At 43.6% G+C, this 11,532-nt stretch overlaps 1 protein-coding gene and 1 pseudogene across 3 annotated transcripts; both read left to right on the top strand.

The window, feature by feature from the left end:
• The first annotated feature begins 2,786 nt into the window (after positions 1–2,786).
• Positions 2,787–3,129, top strand: LOC307114508 (small ribosomal subunit protein eS26-like; annotated as a pseudogene). Its single transcript has one exon. The product of its transcript is annotated as a small ribosomal subunit protein eS26-like (transcript).
• Positions 3,130–4,077: 948 nt separating this feature from the next.
• Positions 4,078–8,001, top strand: TACO1 (translational activator of cytochrome c oxidase I). 2 transcript variants are annotated; one of them, XM_079798051.1, is made up of 5 exons: positions 4,078–4,555; positions 4,865–4,968; positions 6,302–6,429; positions 6,933–7,110; positions 7,450–8,001. In XM_079798051.1, exons 1-5 carry the CDS (start codon positions 4,276–4,278, stop codon positions 7,648–7,650), a joined length of 891 nt encoding a protein of 296 aa, XP_079654177.1. In that variant the 5' UTR covers positions 4,078–4,275; the 3' UTR covers positions 7,651–8,001. The 2 variants fall into 2 exon arrangements, with proteins under 2 accessions (XP_079654177.1, XP_079654176.1); XM_079798050.1 differs by having other exon boundaries at positions 4,862–4,968.
• Positions 8,002–11,532: the final 3,531 nt, after the last annotated feature.

Below are 11,532 nucleotides of genomic sequence, written 5' to 3'. Positions count from 1 at the left end.
TAGGTTGACTGAATAATTTCTTGTGGTGAATTTAGTTCTTCCCATTCTGCTACCATGGTCATGTTCCACATTCACGGGCTGGGGGATTAGACCCCACCCCAGCTCATCACTATCTGACAGTCTGACTTATCCACCTTTAACAAAACACAGAGCGCCTACTCTATGCCAGGGACCATACCCACAAGTTGCTCACAGTCTACCAGAGGAAACGCCACATAAACAAATACTGTCAGTGTTGTGCAATAATAGGTGTGTTCAGGCTTACTGGTAGCGCTGGGGAGTTAGTAATCACCTTTGACTGGGAGGGAGCCAGAGATGATCAGGGGAAACCTCATTAGACAGATACTTGAACTGGGCTTTGAAGGTCGAGTTGGGATTCTCTAGGAATAGAAAAAGGCATTTAAGGCAGAGGAAACATCCAGGCACCAATCTATAAACGCAAGAAAGGGTGTGATCATATTCAGAGAAATACAAGTTGATATGGGCTTTTATATGGGAACTGGTGGAAAATGTGGCTAGAGTGGTAAGCAGGAGCCAAGTCAGAATCTTTTGTGCTTTGCAGAAAGATTAGACCTTACTCCTGTATGAGACTAGAAATTATACATAGAGGGAAGTCATGCTCAGAATTGCATTTTAGGGAGCAATGAAGAAATTACCTCTGAGTGAGGGGTGAGAGGGAGTTAGTTCACCTGTTATAATAGTCAAAGTGAGAAGAAAAAAAAAAAAGCCGGAACTAAGGAGAAGTAGGAAAGGAGAATAGGCCACCATTGAAAAGATTTAAGAGCCAGGATAATCAGGATTCAGTAATATTGGAAGGATGATAAAGAAATGGTAACTCTCAAATCCTGTGGGTTTGGACACTAGGCTCTAATGTAATAAGTAGTTTCCAAGCCCAAGCCACTTTCCCCAACAGTAGGATGGAGAAGGAGTTCCTGTCCCCACTGCTATCTAAATGCAGGAAGTCCTAGCTGAATACTCCTCCCACTTATTTTTATTGACATTCTTTATTCCTGTTGGGCCATTTCAAGGGAAGAAAGAAAAGCAAAATTGTGATTCGTTCAGTGAGCCAGAATTTACTAAGTGCCTGCCCTTCTGTCAGAAGAATGGAGCTGGGAGTGGCGATGGGTCTCTCAAGGGAAGTATATACTCTGAGAGTTTGTTTTATGTGGCAAAATGAGCATCTGCTGGCTCTGTTAGAACTGCTATGTGGTCTGACTGCGCATTTTATGGGAAATACATGATTCTTGCTCTTTGGTTTTTGAGGGAAAAGCTGGGAGAGTAAACTGTATTCATCTCAGACTGGGCTATGCTGCAGTTAAAAATCTGAGACTGAACACAAAAAAATGTGGGGGTTTTCTTACATCAGCAATTTTCAACTGGTATGCCACAAGAATTTTTATTTTTCTATGAAGATTGGAGAGGTTTTTATTTGTTTTATTAGTTTTTCTAATAAGTTTTTTGTTGTTGATTTTAGAGAGAGGGGAAGGGAGAGAGAAAGAAACATTAATGTGAGAGAGAAACCAGTTGCCTCCTGCATGCCACCCACCTGGGATCGAGCTCACAATCCAGGCACGTGCCCTGGCTGGAATCAAACTGATAACCTTTCTGGTCACACCGGCCAGGGCCATGAGTGCTCATAAAAGCATTATTCATGATAGTCAAAAGGTAGAAATAACCCAAATGTCCATCAACCGATGCATAGATAAATAAAATGTGCTATATTCATATTACTTGGAATATTACTTGGTAATGAAAAGGAATGAGTACTGATACATGCTACAACATGTATGAACCCAAAAAACAAGCTAAGTGAAAGAAGCTAGTCATAAAGGACCATATATTTTAAGATTCCATTCATATAAAATGTCTAGAATAGGCAAACCCATAGAGACAGAAATAAATTGGTGATTGCCTAGGATTTGGGTAACTGGGAGAAATGGGTACAGGATTTCTTTGGGAAGTGATTAAAATGTAAAATTGTGGTGATGGTGGAACAAATCTGTGAATATACTCAAAACTGTTGTACACTTTAAATTGGTGACTTGTATATGTGAATTATATGTTAAAGTTATTTAAAAACAGTAAGTGTTCTAGGCAAAGGAATACAGTCCTGCTCTCAAATAATTTAATATCATAGCAGAGATGGACATAAACATTTTGAGACATGCATGAAAGATTATGGGAGCACACAGACTAGGGCATCTGAGCCCAACTAAAGAATTCAGAGATGTTTTTATTTGGTGGGAAATAATGCCCGAGCTGAATCTTGAAGGAAAAACAAAAATTATCGAGGTCAAGTGAGGTAGGACACAGACTTGCAAAGACACAAGTTTGTGCTTAATATAGGAATTGGGAGAAGTACTAGGAGAAATTTGGCCTTTCTTCCTTTCTTTTAAAGCAACAATTTTTATTTTATTTTTCCCCCATCACCATTTATCCCCCGTACACCCTCTTCCACTTCCACCCAGCAATCTGGTATTTCTAATCTGCAAAATACAAGGAGGAAAGTGCTGAGCCCAAGTAGCTTGGATAACAAACAGTAATAAAAGAACAATGCATAAGTGAACTGTGAGTTATAGCTTAAAATTCAAAGGTGGACTCTTACTGAGGAGGTGACAGCTGACCTGGGTCTTGAATCAAAGATCTTAGCAAGACAGAAGCAAAGAGATGATAAAGAACTTGTATTCAGAGTGCAGTAATTCCCTCCAACCAGAGTATAATGTCAGGACGTGAGAACAACAACAACAAAAAGAGTAGATCTGAGCTCTCGGGTCCTCATTTCCAAGATGACCAAGAAAATAAGGAATAATGGTCGTGCCAAAAAAGGCTGAGGCCATGTGCAGCCTATTCGTTGCACCAACTGCGCCTGATGCGTGCCCAAGGACAAGTCCATTAAGAAGTTTGTCATTCGAAACATAGTAGAGGCTGCAGCCGTTAGGGACATCTTTGAAGTGTCTTCGATGCCTATGTGCTTCCCAAGCTGTATGTGAAACTACATTACTGTGTGAGCTGTACCATTCACAGCAAGGTAGTCAAGAATCGTTCTCTGGAAGCCCAGAAGGACCGAACACCCCAACCCCAATTTAGACCTGCAGGTGCTGCCCACAACCTCCACCAAAGCCCATGTAAGGAGCTAAGTCCTTAAGGAGTGAAGAAAAGTTCTCTGGGGGGGAAAAATAAATGGAAATTGTACTTAAAAAAAGAGTAGATCTGAGATTATGGAGGTATTTATATAATAACTAACATAAAATCCATGCCCATGTACTTTGCATCCATTATCTCATTTAGTCCTTGCAAGGAAACGGAAACCTAGGAAAATAAAGTAACTTGCTTAAACTTCACACTGTCCTGATCCAACTTCACACTGACCTGCTCCTTAACAGACCAACTCCTTTGAATTTCATTTCATCAGTATGAGAAGCCATAAGAAAGTTTTTTAGCAGTTCTCACTTTATTTCTTCTCTATCTTCTCCTTCTAATGGCCTCCGTTTTCTCTTTTGGGAGAGCACAAGGAAAATGGAGAGGGGAATTTAGCTCCAGAAAGCTTTTCTGATCATCCTCCCTCTTCAGAATGGCCTGTGTCTCATCTGAATCTCAAGCCCTATCTTGCATTTAGGGGCTTCAACACTATGATCGCTCTATTTACATAAGACTGTTTTTTTAAAACTGCAAGGGCTTATTTTGTGTAACCTTCTTATGTAAAGCAAGTACTAGTAGCATCCTTATTTACAAATATCGAAAAGGAAGTTCAGAGAGACCAAATGATTAGTTAGGTAAATCACACCGCTGGGCGGCGATTTCTTTTCCTGCAAAATGCGGTTGTTGAAGTATACATTTCTTTGCAACAACAAAATATTTATCATTCTGGACCTGCTCAGAGTTGGCAAGCAATTCAGAAGCAAAATTAGTTTACTAACTCAGACGTATCTCTACTAGATCATTGTGGGAAATAAAGTCCCGCGCTCCCCAGGGCAACCGAGGTGGAGGGCGTGCAGATGCGGAACAGATTTTGAGAGCGGTGGGGACGCATTTTCAGAACGGACCGGAAAAAGGAAGTGTGTTACACCAGCCAGAGGACCCACTCCCGCTGCTGCGGGCGCGGCGCCGGGTCCGTGGAGTTTCGGCTGCTCCCGGCGGGCCTAAGCCTTTGAGTCACCGGTGACTGGTGAAGGCGACCGCAGGCTCCTGACCTGCTTGTTCCGGCGGTGACTGGACTGGCACTTTAGCCGCTGCCCTTTCTCTGTTCTCGCTGACCTTGGCCCAGGGTCGGAGCCAATGGCGGCTTGGGCCATTGTCAATCTGAGCAGAACCGCTGCACCCTGCTTGCGGGTTCTAGGCCCTGGAGCCCAGGCGGCTTTTCCGTGCGTCTCCCCAGGCTTTCAGCCCCATCCCCCGGGCTGTAGCCCCGCTCGGGGCCGGACGCTGCACCTCACCACCGCAGCCCTCGCTGGGCACAACAAGTGGTCCAAAGTCCGACATATCAAGGGTCCCAAGGACACTGAAAGGAGTCGCATCTTCTCCAAGCTTACTTTGAGCATCCGCCTAGCGGTTAAAGGTGAGAACCTGACCGTCACCCACAGCTGGTCCTACTGCCCTCTCCGTGCCCAAGGCCTCATTGGCCTAGTTTGTCCGGGAGCTGGGCCAGGACCTATCCCATCCTTGGCCCTTCATTTTCCTAAAGACAGAGTGAATTAAAAACTTTTCTAAAATATTTCTCCTCCATATTCCATACAAACACTGGATAAAGTATTCTAAACTAACCGAGAACAAAGTGGTGTCTTGCCACTCTTGTGGGTAATGAGGGGGTACAGGTCTGGAAATAATTAAATGAGATGATTTCACTCATTCTTTTCTATCTCAGAAGGAGGCCCCAACCCTGACCTCAACAGCAACCTGGCCCACATCTTAGAGGTGTGTCGCAACAAGCACATGCCCAAGTCAACAATTGAGACAGCGCTGAAAATGGAGGTGTGTCCTCAGATTGACATTCTTGTTATTGATTAGAGCCTCTACAGGATCCATGTCTGAAAGGCCACCAAACACTCCTTAAGTCATCAGAGAGAAGGGTAGCAATGTGGTTGACACCTTCAATCCAGAGCCCTTTGGTGGCTCTCCTTGGCCATTGGTTATGGAAGCACAATCAAGAATAGGATGGACAGACAATGTACAGAGTCATAGAACCTAGGATTGAGGATTGCTCAGCTGAGTTGTGAGGAGATGGGGTAGAAAGAGTAAGCACAGTGTGGGGCAAGTTCTGATGTTAGATTGAGGAAGGATTTGTTTTTCTGACGTTTATGCACAAAGGAGAAAAGCCAGTAGAAAGAGGGAGAGTTCAGATGATAGTGATAGAGCCCAGGTGAGAGGACACTTCTTCCTCTGGAACAAGTGGGAAGGATCTGAAGAAGTAATAATCATCTTAATAGCTAATAGCTGAGTGCTTACTGCAGGCCAAGCACTTTGATGAGAAAATGGAATGCATTATCTCACTGAATCCTCAGAACAACAGACACAGGAAGATTAGGTGACTTGACCAAGTCACACAGAAATGACAGAACTGAAAACAGACAGACTCCAGAACCTTGCTCTATCACAAATACTGCCTTCATGTTGGCCTGGTGTAGATAAGGTGGTAGAGTCGGGATTTTTCCCCACCTGGTGGTGTTTTATTTCCTTTGTGCAAGAGGAAGGGAGAAGTTATCAGTTGAGAGTTCCTGGGAAGGCAGCAGGCAGGGTGCTTGGAGAAAGTGGCAAGGACTGGATGCATGGGCAAAGTGGCATGGGAGATCCAGATGAGATTGGTCATTATAGTTTTTGATCTATTGTTTGAAATTTGGAGGCCATGCTATTTTCAGTGGCTCTTGTGAAAAGACAACTTTGTGTAGCGGTGCTCAGCACCCCAGGGGTAGGAGCAGCCCAGGGGTAGCACAGGTGGATCTCATAAAGGATAGGGTGAAGGAGGTGGAGTTTTGGTTGGAGTTATAAGGGTGGGTAGGTGTGAAATTCGGCTGGGAGAAGAGGAATCAAAGCTGGGAGATGGCTAATTGATCATTCAGGGACCAGAGAAATAGACTCCCTTCCAGGTAAGGAGTAGTACTTCTGATTACCTTAAATGTTGGCCCTATGGGCCTCCTCTCAGAGCAGGGAGGGGAGAGACACAGAAATAAACACTTGAGAGCTTAGGCTCAAGCCCAAAGAGCCCATTCATGGAGTCAACTGTACGGTGGTGGTGCCTGTGGTTCTGGGCTGACCTGCAGGGAGGGAATTGGGAAACAGGAAAATATGCTCATGTTGTTTTTTGCAGAAAACCAAGGACATTTATTTGTTGTATGAGGGTCGAGGCCCAGGTGGCTCTTCTCTGCTCATTGAGGCGTTATCTAACAGTGGCCCCAAGTGCCATTCGGACATCAAACATATCCTGAACAAGAATGGGTAGGTGTGTGGGGAAAGTGGAGGAGCCTTTAGGTTCTAATTCTGTGCAAGGAAAGTATTGTCCTTTCTGGTGCTGGTTCAGATTTTATACATACTTCATCCTCAGCTGAATCTAAATGGGATAATTTAGTCTCCCTTAATGTGTTCTGTACTAGGCAGGATCCAAAAGACTTGTTCATAACTGTAGAAGGGACTCTCTATCCCATCTCATCTGTAGCCTTATAATGTCCACATCTTAAAATGTACCCCCAGGACTGGAATCTAAGTGGCATAGGAATTGATGAGCAAAGTCTTTGCATCCTCTAAACTTAAGTCATGGCAGAAAATAGAGGGTGGGGATATATTTGGATTATTCCCTTGCCCCGTGGTGGCTGCATCTTCTTCAGGAAGAGAGCTGCTCCATGTCTGTATATGCGCCAGAGGCGAGGTGGGAGAGAGACATGCAGTGCTGTGTGGAAGCTGAGCATCTAACGGCATTTGTTCTGACTCATTTACTTTATCAGGGGAATGATGGCTGAAGGAGCTCGCCACTCCTTTGACAAAAAGGGGGTGATTGTGATTGGAGTGAAGGACAAAGAGAAGAAAGAAGTGAACCTAGAGCGTGCCCTGGAGCTGGCGATTGAAGCAGGAGCTGAGGATGTTAACGAAACTGAAGACGAAGAGGAACAAAACATTTTTAAAGTAAGTATGAAGCCTTAGTGTTTGGTGGACTTCCAAGAGGGCCCTAATAGATGCATTAAGGCATGCCTCTCTCAGTTTCTTCTTTCCTGCACCTGGGGTACAGGTGAGGTAAAAGGTTTCACATATTGCACAAACATTTATTACATGAATACTAGGTAGGACTTACTCTACCCAGGACTGTGAGGAGGATTCAGAACAATTGAAAATGATATCTCTGCCAGTGAAGAGCTTAAGCCTAGAGATATATTATAATCATTCCATTCAAGTTTTGTGACATTCTGTCTAGCTTTGTCCTGTTATCTCCTGGCTCCTCACCTCTTGACTTTGCTTTGTCCCTAGTTTATTTGTGATCCCTCTTCACTGCATCAAGTGAGGAAGAAGCTGGACTCCCTGGGCTTGTGTCCTGTGTCCTGTGCACAAGAATTCATCCCCAACACAAAGGTGCGGCTGACTGACCCTGACCTGGAGCAGGCCGCCCACCTCATCCAGGCTCTTGGCAACTATGAGGACGTGATCCAGGTCTATGACAACATTGAGTAACCAGACTGTATGTGCCCTCCAGCTCTTTCCTAGGCAACTGGCAGCTTGTTCTGGAGCACAGGCTTCTACAGTGTCCTCTAGACTGAAGTAGGTCTACAGCCCAGCAGGTTCAAAGGCATAAGATCTACAGCTTTGTGGACACAGGAATCCACATACTTCTCTAGGGTCTCTTTGTCAGCTCCGCTGGTGTCTCAGAGCACTCCTGGATGAGTCTCCCCATTCCCTCCTGATGCAGAGTGGGGCTAGTCAGCTGGTCAGACTGTGATCTCGGAAGTTGGCTCTTCTGGGGATGGTAGGTGCTGTGAGGGCCCATATACTCTTAAATAAGAGTGATTGATCTGTGTTGCTGCATTGTTGTTGTATGGCTCATGAGTTTTCCTGGGTTTGTGTCCAGCTGTTAGGACCCTCTTGACTACCTTTCAAGTCTACAAGCCTAGTTCCACTACTCCAATCCCAGGACTGTTGTTTATGGGATTTTGTTTTTGTTTTTGATTGACTATAGAAATGTAACTCTCTCCAGATACTCTGTGCTCTAATGCTGGTCTGATGGCCTAAACCTGTCATTCATTCATGCAGCTGATGTTTATCAAACACCTACTATGTACCAGGAACTATACTTATCAAGAGCATTAGCTGTTCAATTGGTGCCCTGTGTTAGACCCTACTCTAAGACATAGGACCTCAGGGGGAGCTGTCCTAGGGCAGTGCGAGCTGCTGCACATGCATTCTTGTTCTCTTTGTGTGCCAGGGAGTTGGAGGCTCTGGCCCAATAGGAAATCAAGTGCCAATGATAAGAGACTCCTGCTTTGCCCGGGTTCCCGTGTGCTCTGATATTTGTTAGAGTGGACCAGTCAGCAGATTCGGTTACTTTCAGAAAAGGCCATACCAAGCTGGTTTAGAAAGCTGCTTGGTCCCCAGAATGCCCAACCGTAGCTCCACTGCATCCCTAATGCCAGATGATGAGGTACTGGGAACTGGAGAGGAAATGAGAACAGAAGGCTGGATCAAAAGCCTGGCCAGGTGGGAAATAGGGCCCTTGGTGCCTTTTGCTTCTAATAGTCACTTCTGGGTTTAGAGAGACCAGGAGTGCCAACCACCTGTTCTGGAGCCCATCAAGCATGTCGGGCCTGGACTGGCTTTTTGATCCCTGCTATTCAGCTATTTATAAGTTGTTTAAGCCAGTCTGAGCTCAGAGCAATTTTCCTAAAGAAGTCTCAGGTAAATGAAGATGGAAAAGAACTAAAACGAAATTAGGTATAGATGATAACTTCAGCTTCTAGAAAAAACAGATTACTAATTCTTGGATGACTTAAGCATCTGAAGAATGAAGGCTAGGGGAAGGAAAACCAATGAAATAATCCATGATCATGCCAAAGTATATGCTCTCATACCTCCTTTCATTATCATTATACTACCTGGGATTCTTTAGTTTTTAAAAGGAGAAAACTTATCTAAATATCTGAATAGCACATCATTAAAATAGGGCAACTTAAAGGTTTAAATGCTACTTCATAAATTATAATGTATTTTATTTATTTGGTATTCACAACAAACCTAGAAAATAGTTAGGCCAAGTATTTTATGCACAAATAACCTCATACCAAGCAGGTAAGAACAGGTCTAATACTACATCTTGTATTGATAGACCTTAGTTTACAAAATAGCTGTTTTGTAAATGTTGAGTATAAACTTGGAGGGGTGTGATCATTTCTGAATTAAGGAAGCCCACTCTGGAAGAAAATTTGCTACTTATGTGGAATAGTGCTTTAATAGATAGGATTTGTTAATAGGGATTCTTGAACCAATTTTCTTACATCAAGGCATACTAGATGGCTCTGCACTGACCCCTGGTGGTGCCTTAGTCTTTCCTGCAGTTAATATGGGAAAGGCGGAAATGAAACCTTACTTGTTCTGCCTCTAGATCTGGTGAAGAGAACCTTACCTATATAGGTTAGTTAAATAACTATTTAACTGAATAGTTAAAGATAGTATGAGTTATTCTGCCACTAGCTATTATTTCTCAAAGAATATGTCAGAGCCAATATTTACAATATAAAGTTAAATGAAAAACAAAGATGCAAAACTATATGTATTGTATGGCCCAAATTTAAAATATGTATCATACCATAACGACCTGAATAAAAATGTCTTTTTAGCCCTAGCTGGTTTTGCTCAGTGGATAGAGCATCCGCCTGCGGACTGAAGAGTCCCAGGTTCGATTCCAGTCAAGGGCACATGCCTGGGTTGTGGGCTTGATCCCCAGTAGGGGGTGTGCAGGAGGCAACCAATCAATGATTCTCTCTCATCATTGATGTTTCTATCTCTCCCTCTCCCTTCTTCTCTGAAATCAATTAAAAAATATATATATTTTTTAAAAATGTCTTTTTAAAAAAGACTAAAAGAAATTGTTCCAAAATGTCAAAACTGGTTATCTCTGGATGGTGATGTTATAACTGAGTTTTATTTTCTAAAAAACTAGTCACAATATTGTCCAACTAGTAAGACAGCATGTGAGAAGATGGGAGTCAGGCGTACCTTAAAGTCAAAAGTATGGGCTCTGGTCCTGGCCTGCCCTTGCCTTATCTTTGGTCACTGTCTTAGCAACATAAAATTATTTAGCACCTTAATAGCTGGCTTGGGTTCATTTTCAGGCGTCCTTTCAGTGGGTTGGAGGTATCTGTGATAGGCTCTATCCATGCTTTGACTCTTAAAAGAAGCGTTCATGTGATATGTATCTCCCCCACCCTCTGCCAGAGGCCCTGCTGAATGGAACAGGAACAGTGAAGGCTCTGCCTCCAGCCCACTATGAAGATTCAACCATGTGGTTGAGTTACTTTCTTTTCTGTCTCAAACATAGCTTAGCAGTCAATAAAACATCAAACTCTAAGAGGTCCCAACTTTAGACTTTTATTTGAATCCTTGGAGACTGCTCTGGAGACATTCTATAAAGAGAAATGAGCCAGTAGTTCTGACAAAACAGAGTGTTATGAGAGATACCACACTGGTCTTGACAAATCACTTTCTCTATTCTGTCTCCAGACAGCCGTTTTTTTCTCTTTGTTTGTCACTGCCAGAAAGGTAACATTTATTGTTTCTTTAAAAAGCCAACCCTTATCAAAATATCCTACCTAATAAAATGGTAATATGTAAATTACCATCACTCCGCTACGCCCACGATTGGGCCAGCGGGAGGCACAGGGGGCGGGACTTGGGGTGGCCGGGGTAGCCGATTGGGCCAGCGGCAGCGCGAGCTCAGCGTCTGCGCCATGGCTGTGCTGCGGAACAGAAGGGGCCTCTGGGGCAGCGAGCTCACATCCAGCCATGGACCATCAAAAGCGGGGGAGCTGGGTGCCTGTCTGTTCCGGCACCAGGACTTTCAGAAGCCTCCACCGAGCCAGAGGCTTCTGAAAGGCCTGGTGCACCAGTAGACAGGCACCCAGCTCCCCAGCGATCGAAAGCGAAAGCGTGTAGGGGACCGTACAAGTGCATGATTCAATCATGCACTGGGCCTCTAGTATAACAATAAAAGTCCCATCTAATCCCATCGCCTGTAATATAACTACCATTTACCTATATTACTCTGATTGGAACCAATCTGCTGGGGAACAAATTCTGACTGTCAGTTGCTGGAAACTTTGGATGAGAACTTAACCTCTCTGCAGCTATTTCTTCAACTGTAAAATGGGGATAACAGTACCTATTTCATACAGTTGTTTTGAGAATTAAGTTAATATACATGGTGGAGCAAAAGTAGGTTTACAGTTGTAAGTACATGAAAAACAGAATTTATTCTTTTATTTATTTATTTTTAAATATATTTTTATTGATTTCAAAGAGGAAGGGAGAGGGAGATGAGATAGAAACATCAATGATGAGAGAGAA

The sequence above is a fragment of the Cnephaeus nilssonii genome (genome assembly GCF_951640355.1).
Source record: "Cnephaeus nilssonii genome assembly, chromosome: 19".
Classification (NCBI taxonomy): Eukaryota; Metazoa; Chordata; class Mammalia; order Chiroptera; family Vespertilionidae; genus Cnephaeus; species Cnephaeus nilssonii.
Note: the sequence above shows the minus strand (reverse complement) of the source record. Positions and strands in the feature narration are given on the sequence as shown.